Source organism: Populus trichocarpa, chromosome 5 (assembly GCF_000002775.5).
Source record: "Populus trichocarpa isolate Nisqually-1 chromosome 5, P.trichocarpa_v4.1, whole genome shotgun sequence".
Taxonomy (NCBI): domain Eukaryota; kingdom Viridiplantae; phylum Streptophyta; class Magnoliopsida; order Malpighiales; family Salicaceae; genus Populus; species Populus trichocarpa.
The window spans coordinates 3,790,872-3,818,358 of record NC_037289.2 but is presented as its reverse complement, the minus strand read 5'-3'; the positions used below and the strand labels follow the sequence as shown (position 1 = coordinate 3,818,358).

The window sequence follows — 27,487 nt, the reverse complement described above, 5'->3', positions numbered from 1 at the left end:
AGCTAGGATGATCGGATATTGCAAGAAACCAAGTCAGAAACAAAGTCTAAGTTGTAGCAAAAGTAGAATTACTGCAGCGTTGTGACTACATAGTCTATTTTCAACACAAATTCTGAGGGATTTAACCAACCTTAAGGACTAGAGAAAGAAGGAAGGAATTAAGTAGCATAAGGACTTCTAATTAGCCTAAGAATTCCGAAGAAATTTGGCAACTACGGGAGAGAATAAATAGAGCAGAACACGGCTGAAATAGGGGCTCTGCAACATTCTTTTATTCTCCGTTTTTGTTAATTTTCCAGCAGCTATGAACTAATTTTTGGCTTTCAGTTCAAAAGGAATACACATCATCTCCATTAGCAAATTACGAGAAGTACTATTATCATTGTAATTATTTCATATTCAAGTATTTATTTTTTCTTGTTCAGAATTATGCTGTCGATTGTTATTCAAGTTTATTAAATTGTTTTGAGATGATATGGATGCTTTCTAGTTTTAATCTCATATTGATTTATCAGAAAAGATTAAATTAAGTTAAATTTTCAAGTTTTTGAACGTTTGCTTAGAATAATTTCACAGACTTTACTCCTAAGGTTATTACCGATCGAGTGAATGAGAATTGCTTTCAATATTAAATTTGCTTGATAATAAGAAATTAGTTAGAGAGCTTTGTCTAATACAAAATTGATTAGAGAGTTGTATCTAATTAATTTACTCGTAATCTCATCGATTTTTTTATGCTTTAAGGAATATCGAATTTATTTTCTTGACGTGAAAGATTATTTATTTTACTTCGATGATCAATAAATTTATAGGAATGGATGCGTGGACCCTTGAACTGAGTTAAATACATATCAATTTATTATTTTTTATTTAAATCCCCCTTTTTTTTCAGTATATTATAGAAAAATTAAACAAAATTTTTATTGAATTTGACTTGATTTTCACAATCATACTAAAAATTTATTTTGTTTATGATATATAATAAAGTCATAATTATATTTTGAAGATTTCGAATACCACCAAAAATCTACATTGAAATGTGAGGGAATGAACATTAATTTTGCCACATTATCTATCCCACACCTTTTTAGTGTTTGTTAATGAGCTTTCACAATCATTGTCGTTCACATACCAAAGGACAAGCCTTGACAAACAAGCTCTTGAAACTTGTTTTAGCCCATAAACATCTTTGTTAAGCACAATACCTGATTGAGTTTGAGAAACATACCCAGTTGGCTGCTCTGCATAAATGTTCTTATCAAGCTCACTGTATAGGGAAAGCATTTTGGACATAAAGTTCTCAAAGTTTCAAGCCTAAGCTATTGCGAAAGCAATAACAATTCCGACTAAAGTGATTTAGCCCCAGGGTTCGAAATTTCGCTGCCATGTATAAAAACATGGTGACATCGATTCACTAGCGCAAAATGGAAAAAGAAAAAACAGAAACTGGTAATACAGACCCTTCTACTCGCATACAAAGATATGAAAGTGCTAGCAAAGACTTCTATGAGATAGGAAGACAGCAAAAACTACGTGGATAAATGGAAATACAGTAAAAGACATGTGATTAATGTTACTTGTTGGGACATTACTTCTCATATATGCAGAGACATAGAATTAGAAAGACACAAGCTGAAGTCAGAAAAACACTTGAAGCTTTGATTTATCTGTACATGCCTGAACTGGGAAGCTAATGTGCCATTTACAATACAAGAAATTTACTGGAAGAAACTAAAACATCACCAACTTTGTTCAACATTTAACAATGCCAAACATGATTTTATTGTTTCCTTCTCACATTCAGACGGACAAACCAGTCTTCTTTTACGCTTCCATGCGGATGATACACCTGAGACTTGCTCCACTAAGCATGTAGTCAAAAGCCTTGTTGATTTCTGAGAAAGGGACCTCATGGGTGATGAATTTCTCCAGCTCAAGCTCCTGTAACATCACAACTGCTGAGGTTAACAATTGATTGCAAGGAATGCATCAAAACTGAATAGAGGAATAGCTACTGTTTTGTTTCTTCACACAAGAGTTTCAAGATCCAAGCAATGGTGTTGAGCCTGTGTTTGGTAGTGTGGTGGAACCAGCTCTCACATTTACAAAACCACTGGTACATTTAGCTAGTAGCAGCCAGAGCTATCCCCAGAGTGCTATTTGCATTGCGCTAGCAAAGAAGGCTAAGAAGTTTCATTCCCAGTAATCAATTTCGATCATTTTAGTTTGTTGTTTTGACCAATTAATTTTACCTTCAAGTTTCCACGAAGAAATTTCACAGGGACCATAATTCGACTACATATACAGAAATATATTCGTATACTGCATACCGAGTGAGATTAATGGGAACTCAGATATACCTTGTTCATGTACATTTCAACCACTGAAGGAAGGTCGGAGCGCGGTTTGTAGTTGCCAAAGAAGGTACCCTTGAGAGTCTTCTCATTCAGGAAACTCATTGGATGGGTTTTGAAAGAATCATCTTTGTTGGGCACACCAACAAGTACAGCAACACCCCATCCCTGCAAAGCAAGCAAAACGTCAAGAATGTTAAGCATATTAACTCGGTGATTCTCTTTTTGACTTTCAATGACTGAAAAGAATTCATCGAAAATTACATCATGGACACATTCAAAGGCAGAAATCATGGCATTAATACTTCCAGTGCACTCGACACTTCGATCAACTCCTCCGTTGGTCATCTCAGCTATCACCTAAAGACATGGAATCAAATTTAGAACAGACTTGAGAGATCCACACACGCTTGTTTCTCAAACCATGATCCACTATCTCACTAACCTCTTGAACAGGCTTCTTATAATCTTTTGGGTTTACAAACTCCGTGACACCGAATTTCTTGGCTGTTGACAAAGAACAAGAATGAGCATCAGAAAGCAGCTACAAATACAACAGAGAGAACGTGACTCAATGGGCAACATTATTACCAAGAATCAACACTCAGGCTACTTAATTTTATCAGTTTCATGTTATAGGCTATTTGACTGTGCTAAATGTATATCAGTCAATATATAATTTTAGAGGAGCACTCAGCAGTGGATGCATTGCAATTTGATCTCAGTAAATGCTCCTCTCACCTTCATTGAACCTATTGGAATTCAAATCGACACCAATGATTCTTGAAGCACCAGCAATTCGAGCCCCTTCAGCAGCCTGTGATATAGAAACAACACGAACAAGTTTTGCATCAGCATCCACATTCTGAATAGGAAAATTGCTCGCTAATCTTGTATTGGAAAAGAAACTTACTGCAAGGCCTACAGCTCCTAGTCCAAAAATGGCTACTGACGAGCCTTTCTTCGGTTTTGCAACGTTCAAGGTGGCACCAAGACCTACAGGTAAAAAAAAAAAACAAATCTTTATTACATGAAAGCTACAAATTCTTCATCCATAGAAGAAAGATTGAATTGGATTTCGCCCCTAACCTGTTGAAACTCCACAGCTGAGGATACAAACTTTGTCAAGAGGAGCAGCCGGATTGATCTTGGCAAGACAGCCAACATGAACCACAGTGTACTCACTAAAGGTTGAGGTACCAACAAAGTGGTAAATGGGCTGCCCTCCAATTGAAAATCTAGACTTTCCATCATTCAACATCACACCTCTGTCAGTGTTGATCCTCAGAAGATCACACATATTACTCTCCTCTGATTTGCAATGTCGGCATTCCTTGCACTCTCCTGTGAAGACAGGAAGCACATGGTCACCGGGTTTCAGGTCTGTCACCCCCTCACCAACACTTTCGACAATCCTACAAGAAAAGAAAATATCAAATTAGTCTCCCCCATTCCTCACTGTCAACATAAAATGAGTTTATCGAAGTAGCACAAAAAGTAATGAACTAATGGATCAAATTCATACCCTCCTGCTTCGTGGCCAAATATGCGAGGAAACAATGGGGTTTGCCCCTGCAACATGACAAATTAACCATGCTAATTATATATTATCAATCTCTAAGAACACAAGAAGGCCAACCACCCAGATTATAAAAACAAATCGTAATAGAAGTGCTAATAACCTTGGCTTCCCAGAAGTAAACATCAGTATGGCAGAGGGAAGTGAAGAGGATCTTCAAACGAACCTCCATAGCTTGTGGTGGAGCCACCTCCACTTCCTCCATCACTAATGGCTTTCCAGCTTCCCATGCCACAGCAGCTACAGATGATTACACGCATCCCATTATTTAAGTGACAAAAGATAACAAGAAATGTAAAAACGAGAACCAAGTAAAGTGGCTTTTCTCAGTTACCTTTGCAACGAATGACTTGACCAGCAGTGCTTGACATATTCTTTCTTGTCTTGAACGAACTTTATGTTTCTTGTGTTGAACGAACTTTGTGTTTCTTGTGTTGTGAAGAGAAAGGGTTGTCTTTGTGGGTTCTTATAGTAGCAGAAGCATGTGTGTGTCTGTCATGCTTATGGTTAACCATTGATTTCAAGTATTTTAAAGAGAAAAACCATCTACGATCTCTGCTGTTTTGTTGTTTCCTCCGATTGGACCTGCGGCTCCATGGTCTCTTGATTCCCTGTTTTATATTTCCAGTAGTGGTTTTGTGATTTATTCTTAGTTTATCTTGCGGTTTGTTAACGGCTCGTTAACATATATATATAAATTTACAATGTCCACTCTAGCTAGCAGCCAGTAATAATCAATCTGTTTAAGGAAAAGGATTAGTTTCTAGTGAAGTTGGATTTAAAAACTCATCTTCCTCTTGACTCCTCTGATCCTAATCTTTCCTCAATGAATAAAAAAATCTTTCTATCATTGTAACTCCTAATCAAATTGGTTGTTTTTTATTCTTCAAGGCATCCATAGCCTATTTCCCTTTGAGGTTACGTCGGGTATCCAAACTGGAACTTCTCCAAAGAAAATTTGCTGCATTAACAAGGGCTCAAACACGAGACCACTTGCTTAAACAACTAACCCTTTCCACTAAGGTCAACTTTGTTTGGTAATCAAATTAGTTCATTTGAAACAACATCATCATATTACCAGAAAACATATAGCTTGCGAAGAAAACATTAGGCGTATGAAAACTCTCTATTTGTATAAATTATATTCTTAAAACAAATTCTTATCTATGATATCAAATAGTTTTTGACACTCAAAATATAATTTATGTGCTAGGCGTATGAAAACCTGGCTTTCCCTTGTAAGATGCAACTAGGGACTGATTTTAAGAGATGATAGTAGGAGGGTATAATTGAAAGATTTTGTAGTTTGACATTCAATTTGAAACCTCTATCATGGTTGGGGATTGATTCTCTTTAGCCTTTGTGGTTTTATATTTCCAGTTGTTGTTTTGTGGTTTATTCTTATTTTATCTTTTGGCTTGTTAACTGCAAGTTGACTTATATAATTAATACATATTAATTTATTATAGGTCAACTAACAATAGTTTCTTCTTGTTCTTTTTTTCTTTCTCTTTTAAATAATTAATAAGTTTGAAATATCTTTTGAATGAAAAGAGGCTAATCATTTGTAAAACAGCTTTAGTTCATCTAATTTTGAAAATTTTCGATTAAAAGATGAAAAATAGTATTTAAGCATTTTTTTTTGGGTTAGATAATATATGAATAATTTAACTCTTTAAAAGTTTTACAATGGTCTATTAATTCCTATGAAGTCCCTCTTAGGAAACCTTTCAATTCCCATGGCTAACTCCACTAAACATTATGTCATCAAAGTGAAGCACAATAGAAATCTTGGGAATTAAAACAATCTTAAAATTTCAAATTAATTTAAGAAAAATATAAAAAAATAAACATAATTAATTACACAGGAGCTAATAAAATTTTTATAGTTTGGCAACTTAAATCTACTCTGTGGATGAGATTATTAGAAAAATTCATTTGAAAAAGTAAAATATTTCAAATTCCAAAGTAACTCAAAACTCATATTTTCTCTCTTCTATCTAGCCATAAAAATATAAAGAATTTAAACACTCACAAATAAGCCTTGACTTGTAAATATGATAACTTTAGATTTTTTATATGGATTAGGTTAACATAGGTATTTATTTCCTCCCATAGAGCTGCTACAATTTAAGATAAACCTAATAAATCTCCACCTTGGCTTAAATGGAGTCAACTTATGAAACTTAAACTCCTCTTTCATTGCCTCCACCAAGCATCTCTCAAGTACTACACAAACCAATTAAGTTCAAGTAATGCTTAAACTTGACTGCAGAGATAGGCTTTGTCAATATATATGCAGGGTTTTCTGTTATAACAATCTTCTTCACTGATATAACATCCTATGACATGATATCTAGAATAAAGTAAAACTTGACATCAATATGTTTGACCCTTCCATGATACATTTGGTTCTTGACTAGATGAATAGCACTTTAGTCATTATAATGCACAATGATCAACTCGTGTGATAAACAAAGATTACAAACCAAACCTCTTAGCCATAGAGTTTCTTCCACTCCCTTTGTCAATGTCATATGCTCAGCCTCTATTGTTGACAAGGAAAAAATGGATTGCGAAATTTCTTTCCAACTAATGACACACTCTAAAATAGTGAAAACATAACCTGTTAGTGATTTTCTTCTATCCAAACTACTAGTATAATCTGAGTCTACAAAACCCTTAACATTACTCCTAGTGCCACTACTCCTGTTATATATCAGACCAATATCTGTAGTACCTTTAAGATAGCAGAGTATTCATTTCATGGCATGCTTGTGAACTTTACCATGATTTATCATAAACCTGTTGACCACACTAACAACATGTGAAATTTCTGGATGAATATAAACCATAATATACATAATGCTCCTTACTACACTAGCATATGAAACATTTAACATGTGCTTTTTTCCTCCTTAGTTTATGGTGACAAAGTTGAAGATAACCTAAAATGGGTTGTAAGTAGAGTACTAACTGGCTTGCAATCTTGTATACCAAAACATTCAAGTACCTTCTTAAGATACTTTCTTTGTGACAAGTATAACTTGTTAGGACTTCAATCTTTGCATATTTGTATACCTAAGATCTTATTGGTTGTACCTAAATCCTTCATCTCAAACTCACCACTCAATTAGTTCTTCAAATTGTTAATTTCATACATGTTCTTGGAGGTAATCAACATGTCATTAACAAGTACATAAATGAACCATTTGAGAGCTTTCTGAAATACATACAACTATCATTGTCATTTCTAAAGTAACTGTGTCCAAGCATAAAAGTATCAAATATTTTATACCACTACCTTTATGACTGATTCAAGCCATACAATGAATTCTTTGATAAGCATACATGGTCTTCCTAACTTTGAGCAATAAAACCATCTAGATAATGCATGTAGATCATCTCCTCCAGCTCACCATGTAGAAAAGTTATTTTTACATCTAGCTACTCAAGCTTTAAGTCAAATAAAGTAATCATAGCAAGCAATACCTAGATGGAACTATGTTTCACAACTACATAGAACACTTAATTGAAGTCAATTCTCTTTGTGTAAAGCCCTTAACAACTAGTTATGTTTAAAACCTAGTATCCTCAACCCCTAAGATTCAATCTTTCCTACTATAAACCCATTTACACCCAACAATCTTTTGGTCTTGTGGTTCTTTAACAAGCTCATACGTCTGGTTTTTATAAAGAGACTCAACCTTCTCGTTCATAAAAAACATCAATTGAGAAGATTATTTGTAAAAAAAATTGCCTCTTTATAACAAGGCTCATGATTGTCAAGATTCTTTACAATATTCAAGGAAAAATCAACTAGATTAGTATAATCATACTTAACTAGTGCTTTTATCTATCTTATTTGCCTTCTTATAGCAATATTACAATGTTGTTCTTCAAGTGCATTTTCATCAACAATATCATGCACCACTTCATCAACTAGTTCAATTCGAACATATTTTTGCATTGTCTCTGAAGCTTTAACCTCAAGCTCCACATGTTTGTTAGTACCTTGATCCATCTCAAAATCAACACTAGTGGACTTCTTTTTCTTGCGAAGCATAATAGACTCTTTAAATGTCACATCCCTCAAATAATAAACTTATATGACTTGAGATTAACACATCACAAGCAATATCCTTTCACCTTAGATATATCAAGGCCAAATCTACTAAGTATATATGATGAAGTTCTAAAAATTCAAGTAGCCTAGGAATAAGGCTCTCAGGATGGATAATTGGTTAATCAACTGGTCTAACAATCTCATCAATTCTCCCTAGACAAGGAGGTTAATAGCTATACCGGATGCTTGGTAGGTCAAGGTGACTTATGACTAGTACCTGCAAAAGGTCCTATTTGGTGGAGATGGGGACTCTCTGATACTTAAATAAATATCTTTTTAGAGAGAGAAAATACAAGAATATTCTAGAGAGAAATGCTATGAAAATATATATGCAATAGAGAATGAAGATTGTGAACCTTTGTTTTGAAGGTCTCATGATATATTTATAACCCATAAGTTTTGTCCTTTTATGAAGATTGTTGTCTCAAACTTCTCAAAAATTATTACTAGGATCTTTTGAACAATTCTAAAATCAGAAGAATCAGTACCAAGGATTCTTACATTATTGATAATGCCAAGAAGTCTATTAGAATATTCCTTAATTGTTTTTTATTTTTTCATCTTTTGCATCTCAAATTCTCGGATCAAATTCAACACTTGCATCCCTTTGATCCTCTCATTTCCTTCGTATTCTTCCTTTAAAAAATCCCAAATTTCCTTGGTTGTTTTAGAGTAATTATTATGTTAAAAATGGTGGGTGAGACTGCTCCAAACAAAGTTGCTCTTGCTTTTGATTTTCTTTGCTTCTTCTCTTTGTGATTTTTTATTTGTGCAATACTTGGATTGTCGGGCAAGGTTAGAACTTCATATACTTGTTCAATAGCTTTCTATATATTATTAGCATCAAGATAGACTTTCATTTTAACAACCCAGACCTGATAATTTATCTCATCAAAAACTAGAGGTGCAATTGCAGTGAATGACATTTCTAAATTCATATTGGATGTGTAGTGTTAGGTGATAAGTGTTTAGAGATTGTGTTTTGGCTTTTTTAATCTCACATGTCCATAAAATAATCAGCTATGATACCATATTGGTTATATACAAGAGAAAGCAAGTCTTTTAATTCTTAAGATGCAGAAGATGATAATTTTATTGAATATCAAAGCATTTATTTATACAATAGAAATAAAACTGAATTGCAAGAAAATCTCCTTGCATTTCAGGTTATACTGTTACATAACAAAAAAAAACTGGTTATAGCCACTAAAATAACAACAACAAAAAACTAATTCTGCTTCTTGAGACATGCTTGGTCAACAAAACATAGTGACATCGATTTACTACCCCAAGATTGCCAACTAAATTGACAAGAAACCAAACTAGAAAGATTGCTTTAACAGAAAACGAACAAAATGGAAATTTTACTGCTGAATTTTTCTGTACGGAAAAGGAAAAAACACAAGACAGGTAACACAGACCCTTCTACTCGCATACAAAGACATCTATGAGATCGGAAGACAGCAAAAACTACGTGGGTAAATGGAAATACAGTCAAAGACATGTGATTAATGTTACTTGTTGGGACATTACTTCTCATATATGCAGAGACATAGAATTAGAAAGACACAAGCTGAAGGAGATAAACTGAAGAAGCTGAAGTCAGAAAAACACTTGAATTTTTTATTTATCTGTACATGCCTGAACTGGGAAGCTAATGTGCCATTTACAATACAAGAAATTTACTGAAAGAAACTAAAACATCACCAACTTTGTTCAACATTTAACAATCCCAAACATGATTTTATTGTTTCCTTCTCACATTCAGACGGACAAACCAGTCTTCTTTTACGCTTCCATGCGGATGATACACCTGAGACTTGCTCCACTAAGCATGTAGTCAAAAGCCTTGTTGATTTCTGAGAAAGGGACCTCATGGGTGATGAATTTCTCCAGCTCAAGCTCCTGTGACATTACAACTAGTAAGTTTAACAATTGAATGCATCAAAACTGAATAAAGGAATAGCTACTGTTTTGTTTCTTCACACAAGAGTTTGAAGATCCAAGCAATGGTGTTGAGCCTGTGTTTGGTAGTGTGGTGGAACCAGCTCTCACATTTACAAAACCACTGGTACATTTAGCTAGTAGCAGCCAGAGCTATCCCCAGAGTGCTATTTGCATTGCGCTAGCAAAGAAGGCTAAGAAGTTTCATTCCCAGTAATCAATTTCGATCATTTTAGTTTGTTGTTTTGACCAATTAATTTTACCTTCAAGTTTCCACGAAGAAATTTCACAGGGACCATAATTGGACTACATATACAGAAATATATTCGTATACTGCATACCGAGTGATATTAATGGGAACTCAGATATACCTTGTTCATGTACATTTCAACCACTGAAGGAAGGTCGGAGCGCGGTTTGTAGTTGCCAAAGAAGGTACCCTTGAGAGTCTTCTCATTCAGGAAACTCATTGGATGGGTTTTGAAAGAATCATCTTTGTTGGGCACACCAACAAGTACAGCAACACCCCATCCCTGCAAAGCAAGCAAAACGTCAAGAATGTTAATTAAGCATATTAACTCGGTGATTCTCTTTTTGACTTTCAATTCAATGACTGAAAAGAATTCATCGAAAATTACATCATGGACACATTCAAAGGCAGAAATCATGGCATTGATACTTCCAGTGCACTCGACACTTCGATCAACTCCTCCGTTGGTCATCTCAGCTATCACCTAAAGACATGGAATCAAATTTAGAACAGACTTGAGAGATCCACACACGCTTGTTTCTCAAAACATTATCCACTATCTCACTAACCTCTTGAACAGGCTTCTTATAATCTTTTGGGTTTACGAACTCCGTGACACCGAATTTCTTGGCTGTTGACGAAGAACAAGAATGAGCATCAGAAAGCAGCTACAAATACAACAGAAAGAACGTGACTCAATGGGCAACATCATTACCAAGAATCAACACTCAAGCTACTTAATTTTATCAGTTTCATGTTATAGGCTATTTGACTGTGCTAAATATATATCAGTCAATATATAATTTTAGAGGAGCACTCAGCAGTGGCTGCATTGCAATTTGATCTCAGTAAATGCTCCTCTCACCTTCATTGAACCTATTGGAATTCAAATCGACACCAATGATTCTTGAAGCACCAGCAATTCGAGCCCCTTCAGCAGCCTGTGATATAGAAACAACACGAACAAGTTTTGCATCAGCATCCACATTCTGAATAGGAAAATTGCTCGCTAATCTTGTATTGGAAAAGAAACTTACTGCAAGGCCTACAGCTCCTAGTCCAAAAATGGCTACTGACGAGCCTTTCTTCGGTTTTGCAACGTTCAAGGTGGCACCAAGACCTACAGGTAAAAAAAAAACAAATCTTTATTACATGAAAGCTACAAATTCTTCATCCATAGAAGAAAGATTGAATTGGATTTCGCCCCTAACCTGTTGAAACTCCACAGCTGAGGATACAAACTTTGTCAAGAGGAGCAGCCGGATTGATCTTGGCAAGACAGCCAACATGAACCACAGTGTACTCACTAAAGGTTGAGGTACCAACAAAGTGGTAAATGGGCTGCCCTCTAATTGAAAATCTAGACTTTCCATCATTCAACATCACACCTCTGTCAGTGTTGATCCTCAGAAGATCACACATATTACTCTCCTCTGATTTGCAATGTCGGCATTCCTTGCACTCTCCTGTGAAGACAGGAAGCACATGGTCACCGGGTTTCAGGTCTGTCACCCCCTCACCAACACTTTCGACAATCCTACAAGAAAAGAAAATATCAAATTAGTCTCCCCCATTCCTCACTGTCAACATAAAATGAGTTTATCGAAGTAGCACAAAAAGCAATGAACTAATGGATCAAATTCATACCCTCCTGCTTCGTGGCCGAATATGCGAGGAAACAATGGGGTTTGCCCCTGCAACATGACAAATTAACCATGCTAATTATATATTATCAATCTCTAAGAACACAAGAAGGCCAACCACCCAGATTATAAAAACAAATCGTAATAGAAGTGCTAATAACCTTGGCTTCCCAGAAGTAAACATCAGTATGGCAGAGGGAAGTGAAGAGGATCTTCAAACGAACCTCCATAGCTTGTGGTGGAGCCACCTCCACTTCCTCCATCACTAATGGCTTTCCAGCTTCCCATGCAACAGCAGCTACAGAAGATTACACGCATCCCATTATTTAAGTGACAAAAGACAACGAGAAATGTGAAAAACAAGAACCAAGTAAAGTGGCTTTTCTCAGTTACCTTTGCAACGAATGACTTGACCAGCAGTGCTTGACATATTCTTTCTTGTCTTGAACGAACTTTATGTTTCTTGACTTGAACGCACTTTATGTTTCTTGTGTTGTGAAGAGAAAGGTTTGTCTTTGTGGGTTCTTATAGTAGCAGAAGCATGTGTGTCTGTCATGCTTATGGTTAGCCATTGATTTAAAGTATTTTAAAGAGAAAAACCATCAACGATCTCTGCTGTTTTGTTGTGTCCTCTGTATTGGACCTGCGGCTCCTTGGTTTCTTGATTCCCTGTTTCTGTTTTTTCTGGTTTGAGCTAACTACAATTAAGTCCTCTATTTAACATATTTTGATACATATAGTGTGACCATCCATTTCAATTTTTCCTACCTTCTACATTTATTTTTTACTGAAAATTCTCTATTTGAATGGATTATAGTTTTATTTTTTCCATGATATCAAATAGTTTTTGATACTAAGAATATAATTTACATGCTAGGCGTGAGAAAACTTGGCTTTCCCTAGTAATATGCAACCTTAAACTTTGCGGGCTTGATTTTAAGTTAGATAGTAAGATTTCCCTAGTTTGAAACTCAATTTGAAACCGCCATCATGATTGGGGATTGATTTCTATTTAGACTTGGTGGTTTTATATTTCCAGTTGTGGTTTTGTGATTTATTCTTAGTTTATCTTGCGGTTTGTTAACGGCTGGTTGACATATATATATATACAATGCCGACTCTAGCAGCCAGTAATAATCAATCTGTTTAAGGAGAAGGATTAGTTTAGAGTGAAGTTGCATTTAAGAACTCATCTTCCCCTTGGATTTGGGATCTTCTCCCAAGAAATTTTGTTGTATTCACTTGCTTAAGCAACCAGAACATTTTCCACTCAGGCCAACCTATATTGTTTTTTCATTCACCAAATAACCTAGAAAACTAAGCTTAGGGATAAAATGGTATTCTCCACGTGATCCATTTGTCTATATTGTTTTGATTAGGGATACAATGATTTTTTTTAATAGTAAAACCCCTTCAATACTATTAAATGCAAAAAAATAGATAATAAGTCTCCAAGGTTTTTTTTTTTTTTGAGATTTCATATTTTCTAGCATTGTGAATTTCCTAAAATAATTTTAAAATTTAATAAAGCTTTCTTTGGGGATATTTTTATATTTAAAATTTGTTTTTTATAATAAAGTTGTTTTGAGGGGTGAATTAGTCTTTCATAATAATTAAAAAATATTTTAAAAAAACCCTATTAAGTGCATAAGAGAAGTCTCATCACTTCAGCAGTGTGTACGTCGTCATACAGAAGGTAAAAATTTACTTTTACTATGTCATTTAATATCTCTCGGCATACTCTTCCTTAGCAGATGGTGGGTACTTGGTTTTGATGGACGGATTATCACCGGTGTTTTTTTTTTCTTTTCTCTTCTCTTTTCTCTTGAGATTCGTACCAAGCATTTAAAATTTTAGAGCAATCTTGTTGGTTGGGTATATTTAAGTATCAGTCCTCATTCTTTTAATTATTTAATATTTATCTTTGGCCCTTTTATAAGTTTTTTTTTTTGTTATTTTCAATTATATCATTCAATCTAAGCTTTTTGTTTTTAGATTTTTCAAATTTGGTCCTGACTTTGTTTTCTCATTTGTTCCTTATTTTTTTAAAACTTTCAATTGTTTTCAATCTCATCTTTTAATCAAAAAAATTTATTTTTATACATTTGGTTTTCATTCTTTTTGGTGGCTTATTCTTTAATTATTTTATGAAATTAATTTTTCTTTTCAATTTAGCCCTTCAATCTAACATTATCCATTCTCTAATTTGTTTTTTTTAATTTGGTCCTCATTATTTTAGATGTTATTTTTTCTTTTGAACCTTTTTTTTTTGTGATTAATTTTGTTTTTTCGATTTCATCATTTAACATTTGATTTATTGAAATTTGGGTTTTATGGTTTTTCAAGGTTTGGTGTTTGTAGTCAAATGGCCCGGTCATAGATTCACATCGCTTTTTTTTTTTTTTTAATCTCATTACTAGACAATTTTTTTTTGTTTGTAGAATAAGCTTCTTGTTTTTCTCCGTCTTTCTTTTTATAGAATATCCTGATCTCATGATTTAACCCTTGAATTTGATGAATTAACCTAAGTAGATTTACACCTTTTTTGTCTTTTATTTATTATTTTTTCTTTCATATCCTTATGTATAGTTATTTTTTTATTTTAGCCTTTAATATTTAACCTGTTAGGAATTGGGCTTCGTATTTTTTTTTCATGTTTAGTGTTTTCATTCAAAAGGTTCAGGAACGAGTTTTATGAGTTAACACGGGTTGATATTATTTTATAATTTTTTTTTTGCTTATTTCTTTTGTTTTCATCATTTGATATTATTATTTTTTATTTGATATTTTTTTAAAAAAAATGTGCTTACATTGATTGAATATTATTATTTTTAGATTATTTTTTATCCTACCTGTGAGCTGGTAATGTAGCTAGTTGTAAATATTTCTTGTAGTAGCTCGTCATTATATTGTAATAATACGTTGTGTAACTAATTTGTTGCAGGTCAACTAACAATAATGTCTTGTCTCTTTTTTGTTTTTGGTTTTTTCAGAAAATATTTCTTGTAGTAGCTCGTCATAGCCTTGGGCAGGGGAAGAAACAGGGAAGAGATGAACAAGAGACTTTTGTGAAAAGATTGATGTATAGGATGATCTGTTGATCCATATCTTTATGTGATAAACTGATTTATTTAATAATTATTAAACATTAATGTTATTTTTTTATATAAATAAGTTAATTCTACTTAAATATTATCAATAAAAAAAATGAAATTCAGATATAAAATCTCTTGGTGAAATACAAATTACAAAAAAAGAAAAACCTAAAAAGCATAGATGTTGTCTAGAGGAATCCACAATTTTCTTTTTCCTTCAATCTATTCATTGAACTTTTTGGAAAGGAACAAATTAAAAGGTAAAGGATTAAAATAAAAAAATTAGAGAAAACAAGTGACAATTTTAAAGTTGACGCAAAATGTTTACTTTAGTCATTTTACTTTTCAAATCGTAACTTTTTGGCCCTTCTAGATTTTAAGTATTTTATTTTGGTATAAAACTTTATTTTCTTTATATTTCAGTCATTGGTTTGAGAGAGGAGAAAGAGTGTTGTCAAATTTCGGTAATAGAGAGAATATTGGTTGATATTGATTCCGACTACAAAAATAGTTGATCTTAATGTCAAAGAATTTTATTCGATGGAAAGAGTTTCTTTTAAGTGTTCTTTCACATTCAAATTACTTGAGAAAATAAATCTGACGTTGGAAAGTTTTTAAATTTCAAGTTGATTTTTTTTTGTTATTTGAAGGCATAAACAAGTTTATTTATGGTGTTTTTTTTTGTGTTTTTGGATAAAAATAATTATAAAAATAAATTCTTGAGTTAAAATACTCTTGTTCTGATTTTTTAGTGATCATTTAATCGCTAAAATCTATACACTATCTTAAAAAACAAAAAGCTACTTTTAAAAAAAATAATCAAAGCTTAAGCCCATATGCTTGAGTTGGCAGACCCATTGTGTTTTTTTTTTAATTAAAGCCTGGCTAGGTCACGTAGGCCTGCACTCTTGGTATTTATTTTTTGGGTGTTTTTTTATATTTGATTAAATTTTTTAATTTCATTATTTAATTTTAGATTTTTTTTTAATTTTATCATTTAATATTTTTTTTTAAATTGTTCTTCATGAGTTATTTTATTTTATTTTTTATTAAGGTATTCTAATCTAAATAAACATTTTACTATTTTATTAGTGTTTTATTTTATACGTATTTGATTTTATTATTATTGATTGAGTTAATTTTTACACCGTTTACTTAAAAAAATAAATTAGCCACGCCTCTTTTGTTTTTTTCATTAAAAAAAAAGTTGATTTGACCCGCTCGTTATCTAGATAAATAAGAAAGTGGCTGGACCAACTCAATCATTTGTCTCATACAAATGGAGTCAACAGCATCAGCCTCCTCCTCCCTTCTGCTCCTCCTCCTCCTCCTCCTCCTCCTCCTCCACCATTCTTCAGCCACAACACCAACCCTACCCAATTCAAACTCTAGTTTTCCCAATGAAGCACTGCCTACAAAATCTGGGTACCTCCCAGTCAACCCGAAAACCAACTCAGCCATTTTCTACACTTTCTATGAAGCTCAACACCCAACTTCACCTCTCTCTCAAACCCCACTTCTCATCTGGCTTCAGGGTGGTCCTGGATGCTCCTCCATGGTTGGGAACTTCCTCGAACTGGGCCCTTATCGTGTTGTTTCTGATTCCGAAGAACAAAACGTTACTCTTCAACCCAATCTAGGCTCTTGGAACCGCATTTTTGGCCTCATTTTCCTTGATAATCCTATAGGAACTGGGTTTAGTATTGCTTCTAAGCATGAAGAGATACCAAGAGATCAAAACACTGTTGCTAAGCATCTCTTTTCTGCAATAACTAAGTTTCTTGAATCAGATCCAGTGTTCAAGACTCGTTCGATCTATATAACTGGTGAGAGTTATGCAGGAAAGTATGTTCCTGCAATAGGACATTACATTTTGAAGAAGAATATGAAGCTGCCTGTGTCAAAGCAAGTGAATCTGAAAGGTGTTGCTATAGGTAATGGGTTAACAGATCCTGTGACACAGGTGAGAACTCATGCTGTGAATGCTTACTTTTCTGGTTTTATCAATGAGAGACAAAAGAGGGAATTAGAGGAAGGTCAAAAGGAGGCAGTTAAGTTAGTTAAAATGGGAAATTGGAGTGCGGCAACGAATGCAAGAAGTCGGGTCTTGAGTTTATTGCAAAACATGACAGGGCTAGCTACGATGTATGACTTTACTAGGAGAATGCCTTACGAGACAAGGTTGGTTACGGAGTTTTTGCAATCTGTCGAGGTGAAGAAGGCATTAGGTGCAAATGAATCTATAGTTTTTGAGCACTGTAGTAAAATGGTGAGGGAAGCATTGCATGAAGATCTGATGAAGAGTGTCAAGTACATGGTGGAATTCTTGGTAAAGAATACTAAGGTATTGTTGTATCAAGGGCATCTTGATTTGAGAGTGGGTGTGGTTTCCACTGAAGCTTGGATTAAGACAATGAAATGGGAGGGAATAGGGAAGTTTTTGATGGCTGAAAGAAAGATATGGAAAGTGAACGGAGAGCTTGCTGGGTATGTTCAGAAGTGGGGGAGTTTGAGCCATGCCTTGGTGTTAGGGGCTGGACATCTTGTGCCTACTGACCAGGCAATAAATTCTCAGGCTATGGTAGAGGACTGGGTTTTGGAAAGAGGAGTCTTTACTCATGAGCAAGAGGAGGATTCTGCATCAGGATTGTTGGACGCACTCTGAAATTAGTATTTGAATCAAATTCGCATGGATTTTTTAGGCTTTCAGGCAATTGTTTGTAGTGAATATCAAGTGAGAATCTTTGTTTCCTCGAAGCCTTTTCAACTAGATCGAGGAAATAGATGAACATTGAGAACAATGTTCATCTATGATTTAATGTGTCCCGAGTAATGGACTCTCATGCTGGAAATATATAGTGATAAATACAAGTCGGACTAAGATTTAATTCGCAAGTAAAGTTCTAACAGCCTTGTTTAATTCGCAATCTGAAACGTGAATTTCTTGGCTCGTCTCACACTAAGAACAGACCATTCTTATGCATCCATCCGGATGATACACCTGAGGCTAGCTCCACTGAGCATGTACTCAAAAGCCTTGTTGATTTCAGAGAAGGGGACTTCATGGGTGATAAATTTCTCTAGCTCCAGCTCCTGCACATATTACAACTAGTGAGGATAACAGACTGTTTTGCGTTGTGATATAATGCTTCAAAACCAGAGGAGGAATGGCTACTTTATTGCTCATGTTCATGTTCTTTAAATTAAAGCAATTCACTGTTAAAGATCATTCTGGTTGATAGTTTGAGAAACTTCACATACAGATTTGCTTCCGATCTACACTAATAGAAACCACAATTCTGCTGGCTGTGGAGAGATGATTGGGAACGTATGCACCTACTGAATTTGATTAGTGGGGACTGAAGTTACCTTGTTCATATATTTTTCTACGACTGAAGGAAGGTCTGAGCGCGGCTTATAGTTTCCAAAGAAAGTACCCTTGAGAGTCCTCTCATTCAATATATTCATTGGATGGGTTTTGAAAGCGTCATCTTTGTTCGGCACGCCAACTAGTACAGCAACACCCCAACCCTGCAAAGAAATCCAAAATGTGAAACAGATTTAGGTGTTTTTGATGCCTTTGGTTTTTTTCTTTCTTCTCAATCGGCTAATGGCTAGAACAGTTTTCACAGGAACTTACATCATGGACGCATTCAAATGCGGAAACCATGGCACTGATACTTCCTGTGCACTCAACACTTCGATCAACTCCTCCATTAGTCATCTCAGCTATCACCTAAAAACTGAAAAATCAAAATTAGAGCTGAAGCAGTAGGTTTGCATGAACCCTTTCCCACGAACATGATTTATCTTCTTACAAACCTCGTGGACAGGCTTGTCATGATCTTTTGGATTTACAAACTCGGTCACGCCAAACTTCTTGGCTGTTGAAAGAAACATCAGAAATCAGCTGTTGGATAGCATATTAAGCATTTCTTATCAGAATATGTCAGTACTATCACCGGGAAACAACAGCAAAGATACTCGATGATATGCATATCAGTTTCATCTTAGTTACTTGACAGTGCTAAAGTCCTCTGTGCAACATCCTGTGTTTACTATTATGAACATCATTTTCATCCTCTCTCTCTCTGTTTTTTTTACTTCTTTGCAGTAATTGAGTAGATTTAGATACACCATATGTCTGCTACATAATTAATTAAGTAATGCAGCCAACAAGTTAAGCCAGGAATGGATAAAGAACCCAAAAAGCAAATGAAACAAGAATAGGATTTTACTAAATGTCTGGTTTACCTTCTTCAAATCTGTTGGAATTCAAATCAACACCAATAATCCTTGAAGCGCCAGAAATCCGAGCCCCTTCTGCAGCCTGATCATGTCAAATAATAGAAGCAGTTTTAACATAAGCAGCGGCCTAGCATCTGAATTCAGAAATGGATAGAAAAAATTCCCTTGTTTAGTGCTTTGGAAAAGAAACTTACAGCAAGGCCAACGGCTCCCAGTCCAAAAATGGCCACAGAAGAGCCTTTCTTTGGCTTAGCAACATTCAAAGTGGCACCAAGACCTACAGCACAAAACCAAATCCTCATTAAAAGAAGGTAACAAATTCTTTATTCATATAAGAACAATTGAATTGCTGTTTTAACCCAACCTGTAGAAATTCCACAGCTGAGGACACATACTTTGTCAAGTGGAGCAGCTGGATTGATCTTGGCAGCACAGCCAACATGAACCACAGTGTACTCACTGAAGGTGGAGGTACCGACAAAATGGTAAATTGGCTGCCCTCTAATTGAAAATCTAGACTTGCCATCATTCAGCATCACACCTCTGTCAGTGTTGATCCTAAGAAGATCACACATATTACTCTCCTCTGATTTGCATTGTCGGCATTCCTTACACTCTCCTGTGAAGACAGGAAGCACATGGTCACCAGGCTTGAGGTCTGTCACACCCTCACCAACACTCTCAACAATCCTATACCACCCCAAAAGAAAAATGGAGACGTGAGCAAAAATTATCAAATTAGTCACCCCAATTCATCACTACCAAAATAAACAAAAGCATAATCCAAGTTCAGCAAGCAATGACTAATGGCTCAGATTCATACGCTCCAGCTTCATGACCAAATATGCGAGGAAATAATGGGGTTTGCCCCTGCAATTTTAAAACCAATGTTATAGTATCAATCTCTGCAAGCACAACTAGAAACGCTAGCCCATAAACAAGATCACATGCATGATTCAGTAGCAATCACATACCTTGGCTTCCCAGAAGTAAACATCAGTATGGCAGAGAGAAGTGAAGAGAATCCTCAAACGAACCTCCATAGCCTGAGGTGGTGCCACCTCCACTTCCTCTATCACTAGTGGCTTTCCAGCTTCCCATGCTACAGCAGCTACAATACAACCATCCAATCATTAAAAAAAAAATTTAAATACATTGACCTATTAAAGCATAGTTCAAAAAAATTATATCATATTTTAAAGGCCAAAATTACAGTTAAATCAATCAAATTCATAATCTAGTTTTCTTCTTCTTTTTTTTTTTTTTTTTTTTTGAAAAAAATAGTAATTATGAGTGAGTTCTCTAATTCTCCACACAATTTGATCTCACCGTCTGGTTGAAAACAAGATTTCCCATAAACAAAAAAGAATCTAGCACTGTTAAACACGCAAAAACAATCTCATTCCCAAGATTTAAGAAGGCAGAAGGAAACATGCTTTGTAATAGCAGTTTGTCTATTACCTTTACAACGTATGACCTGACCAGCAGTGCTTGCCATTCTTCGCATAACCTGACCAACAGTGCTTGCCATTCTTCCTCGTTATTCTCTTGACGCAACAAACTTTGTTTTCTTTTATTACTTTCCTCTGTTTCTTGAGTTCTGAAGTAGCTCTGTGGGGTATTTAACTATTTATAGCGGCAGAATCTAGTACTCCAGTTGGCCTTTAATTTTCTACCAGCTATATTCTTATGAGAAATTCCAAATACATTTTAAAGATGTTCGACAAACAATAGTAAATGGCTGAAATCCTCCATAACATCTGTGCAACAGAAAATGAATGCAGCACATATTATGGAGAATCATTCGATTCTTCCTCATCACATTTTCGCTAGAATCTCCTTTTCTGCGTGCCTACATGGTTTTTATTCTTTTCCCAAATACGTGTGTGTACTATTTCTCTTTTGTTAAACATAAAAAAAAAAAGAAAATTGTTTCCTAAATTGCTCAACCCACATATCAAAAATAAATTTTAGACAAATATTTTAGCAAAGGATGGATGAGGGCACGAGATTGATTCTCTTAATAAAAACAGAGCTTATGTGGGCTTGTGATTACCAGTCAGTGATCACCGCTAGTTTCGTTTGCTGTAAAGGGAAAAGAGATGTAGGGTGTGATGAATAGATGGAAGCAAGCAAATCCAGGGTCTCCATTGCATGTCTTGGCTCCCATGGAACACGCATGATTGTTCCCTGGTTTTCCATTTTAAAGAGATTCGAGGCTTCACTGCAGATAAAAAGGTGGCGTAACTCATAAAGCGGCATCCAAAGAAGATGGTTATTGTCATAATTAAAGGATGTGGCTCTGTCTAATTAAATAAATGTTACATAAATTAAAGGGTTTTTTTTTTTTATCAACTAAAGCAAAAGATTATCGAGAAAGATGAATATATATGTCCGAATGAATTCTTTATAGATTAGGTCAAATTAGATCTTCGTCCAATTGGAACAAACCACACGTCTCTTATGTGTATTTATTTAATCTAGTAAGATGGAAACCTAATCTTACTAAAAAAAAAAGGACCCCATTAAATGTTGAATTTCATTTAAGGATTAGTTTTCTAAGAAATATTTTCCACATAGTCGAAGGTAAGTATTATAATTGTTAGATATGATATGGCCACTTTTAAAAATACAAGAATTAAAGTTTAACTCGAGTTAGATTTTTAATTAAATCAAACAAGATATTAATTTGATAAAAGTTGATCTAGCCAAACTTAATTGATTTTTCACTCAAGTTAAAAATAATTAATTTAATATAAAAAATAATTAAATGATTGATTTTGGTTTATCCAATAATTGATCTCATAATGTAATAATTTAAGTTTTTTTTCTTTTTATATCAAGTCTAACAACTATAAATACCATTTGCATGGAGTCTCAAATGGGATATTGATGAACAAGCTTGAAATGCGTGTAATATGTATTTGATATTATTATAATTTTTATGATTATAATTTTAAAAAATAGATTTAAATAAAATACTTTTAGTTATGGATTTAAAAATAAATAAAAGACATGTTTAATTAAAAGTGTTGTAAAATGGGTTTTTTTATATAAAATAAATGAAAAACAGATCTTTAACTTATATAAAATAAGAATCTAAAAAGTAATTATATATAAATTTCAATATAAAAAAACAAAAATTATTCAACTAATCGAACATTTTTTCTCAAAAGCTACTCTTAGGGTCCCACTTTTGTTTTCTTGAAGGAAAAACTCAGCGGGCCCAAATTCTGGGTCGTGTGCTGTGAGTGGGAGTGGAGTGGAGGCTACACATAGAATATACAACCTATTAATAAGGCCTTCTGTGATGATGTTAGCATAGTAAATGGACCCACCCAAGAGAATACAAAACCAATCGACCCAAAATTATACTGTGTCTCGCCCCAAATCCACTCCAACTTTAAAATTAAAAAACCAAGACATGGTTTTTGCCTTTTTGCTATGGCTTGTTTGAGATTGTGGTAGCGGTTGCGGTTTAAAGTATTTTTCGCTTTGAAATGCATCAAAATCATATTTTTTATTTTTTAAAAATTATTTTTAAGATCAACACATCAAAATAATCTAACATAAAAAAAAATTTAGGGAACGCGGTTTCAACCGCGTTCCCAAACGGTTAAGAGATTTCACCATAACCTTAGGGGTTGTGTTATTTAGTTAATGTTCATGAACAAAGTAATAGAAGAAATAAAAACTAGTGTTTTAAAACTCGTACTAGTAGTAGGTTAATCCAAAACCTGTTTTGATTCAAGATCTAAACTAGTTTGAATTGAAGAAAAAAAAAACCTCAGCTATTCTAGTAAAAAACTGCAGTTGACCTAGGCCTAACTTGATCAAAACTTGGTCATCAATCTGCTGACTATTTTAAAAAAAAAACAATTATGGTTTAAACGACATCATTTTGATTATTATTTTTTTAATTTTTTTTAGAAACGATCCTCCAAGCCATGACTCTTTATCTAGGGTCAACCCCGAGTTATATTTTAAAACTATAATAAGAAAATGTGTCTAATTAAAAAAAGATGAAGACACAAATATATAAAAAATACGTTTCTAGAATAATTTTGAAGTTAATTTTTGAAATCTCAAAACATGAATTACATGAAAATATATTTCCTCTATTTTCACTATCTTCATTCATTTTTATTCCGAGAAAGCAACCAAACATTACCAATAATACTCTTTAACTAATAAGAATTGAAATCTCAAATCACGATTTAAGAAATAAAATTATCATGAATTCTCTTATTTTAACCTAGATAATATATCTTTGATTAGAATGGAGATGAATTTAAATCTTAATGTATAGAAGCTGATTTCCATTAGACATATATAAAAGAAAAAAAAATGATTTAACTATGGTTCAATGGGAATGGAAACTCTAAATATATAATTTCTCCTCATTTTTTTAGATCCCGCCTTATTTAGTAAATAATTTAAGAAATTATACAAAATAATTTAGTAAATTAAATGAAAAAATATATCTTTCATATACACGTGCAAAATTTCCAACTTTTAGTCTTATTTCTAATAAATTTAAATTTAACGGGCTCAAAACACTATAAAAACATAAATTTAACAAGCCCAAAAAATCTATTAAATAGACTGTGCATAAGCTAGTGCACGAGCCCAATAGAAACGGGTCTAGGCAGCCTTCTTAAGCTCATTTCCCTTAGGTCTAGGTGGATTCTTTAGTATTTTATACTATTTCAATACATATTATTTTGAGTGAAATGCAACTTGAAATACTACATTAATTTATAAAGGTGAAATTACTCTTCAGCCTCTCTTCTCAATAAAAAGACAAGATTCATAAGCTATAAATACTCTATGAATCCACCAAGATCAAAGTTCACAATCTCTTCATTCTTAATATTTTTAGCACATATATTTCAGAGCTTATCTCTCTAAAATATATTTGCACTTTCTCTTTCTACAAAGTTATTTACTTAAACATATATATAAGAGTCCTTATATTCACCAAACAATACATTTTTCAGGTATCAGCTACTAACCGTATTGGCTTATTAGGTACTAGGCATTAATTACCAATCACCTTAACTAGAGAAAATAAATCATATTGCTAAAACTAAAAAATTAATCAATTATCTACCACATAAATTTTATTCCTAAACTATGTTGATATTTGAAGACATCATCACTCTCTAGCTAGAACATCATTTACAACCCTTGGATTTTTCCCTCCCAGGATCTGCTAATCGCATATCACCAAGTTTGGTAGTGCAAATTTATTAAAAACGATAGCTATCATATCCATAATTTGTAGTCCGTTAAAGATTACTTAGTCATGCTTTCAATAAAAGAAAAAAAATCTCAATTTAATATCTTAGAAGAAGGGAGAACATAAATGTCAAGTGGATGTTTGTTATAGGTATAGGGTGTTTTTTAAAAGTGTTTTTTAATTAAAAATATATTAAAATGATAGTTTTTTTATTTTTAATATTAAGATATTAAATTTATATACAAAAAATATTTAAAAATATCAATTTAATATTTTTTATACAAAAAATAATTTAAAAATTACTTAAAAAAACATTTTCAATCACCCAAACAAACACTCAAAATCTAGTACATAAATATCAATAAATTAATGACAACGATCAATTGTATATTCTTTCTACAAACTATACATGATTTCTATGATTATACTTAATCAATGTTTCAAGATAAAAAGAAAAGATATAAAAAAAATAAAAATATGCTTGGCTGGAATAATAAAAATATAAAATAAATTTTCATAAATTTGTCTTTTATTAAAATAATGAGACAAACAACATATCTCATCAAATATTGTTTTCGTCTTTTATATTGCGATATATACATGCATGCACCATAACTTTTGATAGTTTCAAACATTTACTATTGAATTATCAGAAGAATCCAACACGACGTCTGTTGCGAAATTGGACTTTGTAATAGAAAAGTCCCCTGTGATCGAAATCTTAGTTAACGGGTGTCACCATTACCAATTCTCTGTCCATGGCAACTTTCTAGTGGTTTACATCAATGGTATTTAGTGGATCTTGGCCGGCCATTATGATCGAAACCATTCAAAGGGTATATCACCTTCTGTCCATGGCAACTTTCCTAAGTCGCTACCATGAACGATGCTTCAACTCCATTGCCTTGGTCTTTGGACAAAAACATCCTTTTTTATTGAGTGGCTCCTGCACAAGGACCCAACATTCCTAATTCTCTGTCCATGGCAACTTTCTAATGGTTTACATCAATTAATCGTATTTAGTGGATCGAAACCATTCAAAGGGTGTCACCATTACTACTTCTGTCCATGGTAGCGTTCCAGCTGGGTTGCTACCACGAACGATGCTTCAACTCCATTGCCTTGGACGTACGAAACATCCTTTTTTATTGAGTGGCTCCTGCACAAGGACCCAACATTCCTAATTCTCTGTCCATGGCAACTTTCTAATGGTTTACATCAATTAATCGTATTTAGTGGATCGAAACCATTCAAAGGGTGTCACCATTACTACTTCTGTCCATGGTAGCGTTCCAGCTGGGTTGCTACCACGAACGATGCTTCAACTCCATTGCCTTGGACGTACGAAACATCCTTTTTTATTGAGTGGCTCCTGCACAAGGACCCAACATTCCTAATTCTCTGTCCATGGCAACTTTCTAATGGTTTACATCAATTAATCGTATTTAGTGGATCGAAACCATTCAAAGGGTGTCACCATTACTACTTCTGTCCATGGTAGCGTTCCAGCTGGGTTGCTACCACGAACGATGCTTCAACTCCATTGCCTTGGACGTACGAAACATCCTTTTTTATTGAGTGGCTCCTGCACAAGGACCCAACATTCCTAATTCTCTGTCCATGGCAACTTTCTAATGGTTTACATCAATTAATCGTATTTAGTGGATCGAAACCATTCAAAGGGTGTCACCATTACTACTTCTGTCCATGGTAGCGTTCCAGCTGGGTTGCTACCACGAACGATGCTTCAACTCCATTGCCTTGGACGTACGAAACATCCTTTTTTCTCGACTCCCAGGCAATGACCCAACATAGCAGTATATAAAATTTATGTTAGAAAATTATATAAATCATGTCTTGATATTTTATCTAAAAACTTATATTATTGAGTTGAACTAGTTCTTTGACGTGATATCAGAGATTTAATGACCAAGCAGTCACGAATTCGAATCTCACCACTCTCTTTCTATCTAATAAAAATTAAATATAAGATAGTGTGAGTTTATACAAGTTCAAGCTCAAAGAGATTTTACCTGAGAAAATTTGTTAGAAAATTATATAAATCATATATTGAGGTCTCACCTAACAGCTTAAAATGTTAGGTTCGGATGATTCTTTGACATATTGAAAGGGATCGTTGGGTAAATTTAAACCAAGTGGACATGATATTTTGTGTATGTTTCTGTAACCAATCAAAGGTAAGAAGAAATTATTTATAAGACTTATTGTTCATTGGTATTTCAAAAAAATAAAAGAAAAGGATGGATTCATTTTTCTTGATAATAAGTTAAATGTTTGAATTTTTGTTTGAATTTTGATAGTTTCTAATGTGGCGAGCATAATAATAATAATATTATTATTATTACATACTTTTAGATTTTATGTTTGAAAAACAAAAACCATATTTTGAAAATTCTTTTTTAAGAATATATATGTATTGTGTTGCTTGAAACTACATGGAGGAAGAGAACCTTATAGCTTTGGAAAAGAAGAAAAATTCAAAACCAATTTCAGATTAAAAGAATGAAATTCTTTCCTTTTTTTTTTTTTTTTTCCAGTTATCTTTCTCTTGCTATATATTCTTTTGGATTCTATGGATGCAAGCTCTGTGGACTTGGCCAACATATTTGAATGCCTTCAGTTAGACGGCACATATAAACAGATAATATTTCTTAAGATGCTTTATAGTTGGAGAACAGCTTGTCTACTTCAAGGTGTTTAATGACCTGTATTTCAAGTTAGTGTTTAGCTTATTGTTTTTTAAATTATATTTTTACTTATAAATATTTTAAAATAATATATTTTTAAAAAAAAAATTATTTTTAATATCAATACATCAAAATAATCCAAAAATATAAAAAAAATAATTTTAAATACAATATACATAGCTTTTATGGAAAGAAAATCACATGTGACTTCATATGCTGTGGGCTTGGATTAATTATAGGTTTAGAAGTTCTTGTTAGACACAAGTGTATTTTTTTTTTTTACACAATATTAATTAAA

The 27,487-nt window shown here is 33.6% G+C and overlaps 4 protein-coding genes across 5 annotated transcripts; 1 reads left to right on the top strand and 3 right to left on the bottom strand.

The window, feature by feature from the left end:
• Positions 1-1,633: 1,633 nt before the first annotated feature.
• LOC18099029 (alcohol dehydrogenase) lies at positions 1,634-12,391 on the bottom strand. 2 transcript variants are annotated; one of them, XM_052453375.1, is made up of 11 exons: positions 12,327-12,391; positions 4,268-4,307; positions 4,037-4,173; positions 3,880-3,926; positions 3,444-3,769; positions 3,268-3,350; positions 3,096-3,171; positions 2,800-2,861; positions 2,619-2,714; positions 2,361-2,522; positions 1,634-1,941 (listed from the first exon to the last, which is right to left on the bottom strand). In XM_052453375.1, the coding sequence occupies exons 2-11, from the start codon at positions 4,302-4,304 to the stop codon at positions 1,825-1,827; spliced, it is 1,143 nt and encodes a 380-aa protein (XP_052309335.1). In that variant the 5' UTR covers positions 4,305-4,307; positions 12,327-12,391; the 3' UTR covers positions 1,634-1,824. The 2 variants fall into 2 exon arrangements, with proteins under 2 accessions (XP_052309335.1, XP_024456591.1); XM_024600823.2 differs by lacking the exon at positions 12,327-12,391 and having other exon boundaries at positions 4,268-4,435.
• On the bottom strand, positions 9,618-12,430 carry LOC18109540 (alcohol dehydrogenase). The gene is made up of 10 exons (XM_024601530.2): positions 12,290-12,430; positions 12,058-12,194; positions 11,901-11,947; positions 11,465-11,790; positions 11,291-11,373; positions 11,119-11,194; positions 10,823-10,884; positions 10,642-10,737; positions 10,375-10,536; positions 9,618-9,964 (listed from the first exon to the last, which is right to left on the bottom strand). The coding sequence occupies exons 1-10, from the start codon at positions 12,324-12,326 to the stop codon at positions 9,848-9,850; spliced, it is 1,143 nt and encodes a 380-aa protein (XP_024457298.1). The 5' UTR covers positions 12,327-12,430; the 3' UTR covers positions 9,618-9,847.
• A 3,832-nt stretch (positions 12,431-16,262) lies between these two features.
• On the top strand, positions 16,263-17,891 carry LOC18099030 (serine carboxypeptidase-like 50). Its single transcript, XM_006382793.3, has one exon. The coding sequence runs from the start codon at positions 16,271-16,273 to the stop codon at positions 17,654-17,656; it is 1,386 nt and encodes a 461-aa protein (XP_006382855.1). The 5' UTR covers positions 16,263-16,270; the 3' UTR covers positions 17,657-17,891.
• Positions 17,854-21,445, bottom strand: LOC18099028 (alcohol dehydrogenase). The gene is made up of 10 exons (XM_024601529.2): positions 20,701-21,445; positions 20,214-20,350; positions 20,063-20,109; positions 19,604-19,929; positions 19,434-19,516; positions 19,246-19,321; positions 18,814-18,875; positions 18,632-18,727; positions 18,361-18,522; positions 17,854-18,084 (listed from the first exon to the last, which is right to left on the bottom strand). Exons 1-10 carry the CDS (start codon positions 20,768-20,770, stop codon positions 17,968-17,970), a joined length of 1,176 nt encoding a protein of 391 aa, XP_024457297.1. The 5' UTR covers positions 20,771-21,445; the 3' UTR covers positions 17,854-17,967.
• Positions 21,446-27,487: the final 6,042 nt, after the last annotated feature.

Bases quoted from the DNA above. Each gene is read 5' to 3' on its own strand.
- LOC18099029 (XM_052453375.1), bottom strand. From the start codon at position 4,304: ATGTCAAGCACTGCTGGTCAAGTCATTCGTTGCAAAG. The intron at 3,927-4,036 runs GTTATTAGCACT...GTCATGTTGCAG, and splicing joins TTTACTTCTGGGAAGCCAAG to GGGCAAACCCCATTGTTTCC. The intron at 3,770-3,879 runs GTATGAATTTGA...CTTTTCTTGTAG, and splicing joins TTTGGCCACGAAGCAGGAGG to GATTGTCGAAAGTGTTGGTG.
- LOC18109540 (XM_024601530.2), bottom strand. From the start codon at position 12,326: ATGTCAAGCACTGCTGGTCAAGTCATTCGTTGCAAAG. The intron at 11,791-11,900 runs GTATGAATTTGA...CTTTTCTTGTAG, and splicing joins TTCGGCCACGAAGCAGGAGG to GATTGTCGAAAGTGTTGGTG. The intron at 10,738-10,822 runs GTTAGTGAGATA...CCATGTCTTTAG, and splicing joins ATAAGAAGCCTGTTCAAGAG to GTGATAGCTGAGATGACCAA.
- LOC18099030 (XM_006382793.3), top strand. From the start codon at position 16,271: ATGGAGTCAACAGCATCAGCCTCCTCCTCCCTTCTGCTCCTCCTCCTC.
- LOC18099028 (XM_024601529.2), bottom strand. From the start codon at position 20,770: ATGGCAAGCACTGTTGGTCAGGTTATGCGAAGAATGGCAAGCACTGCT. The intron at 20,351-20,700 runs GTAATAGACAAA...GTTGTATTGTAG, and splicing joins TCAGGTCATACGTTGTAAAG to CTGCTGTAGCATGGGAAGCT. The intron at 18,523-18,631 runs GTAAGTTCCTGT...ATTTCTTTGCAG, and splicing joins CATTTGAATGCGTCCATGAT to GGTTGGGGTGTTGCTGTACT.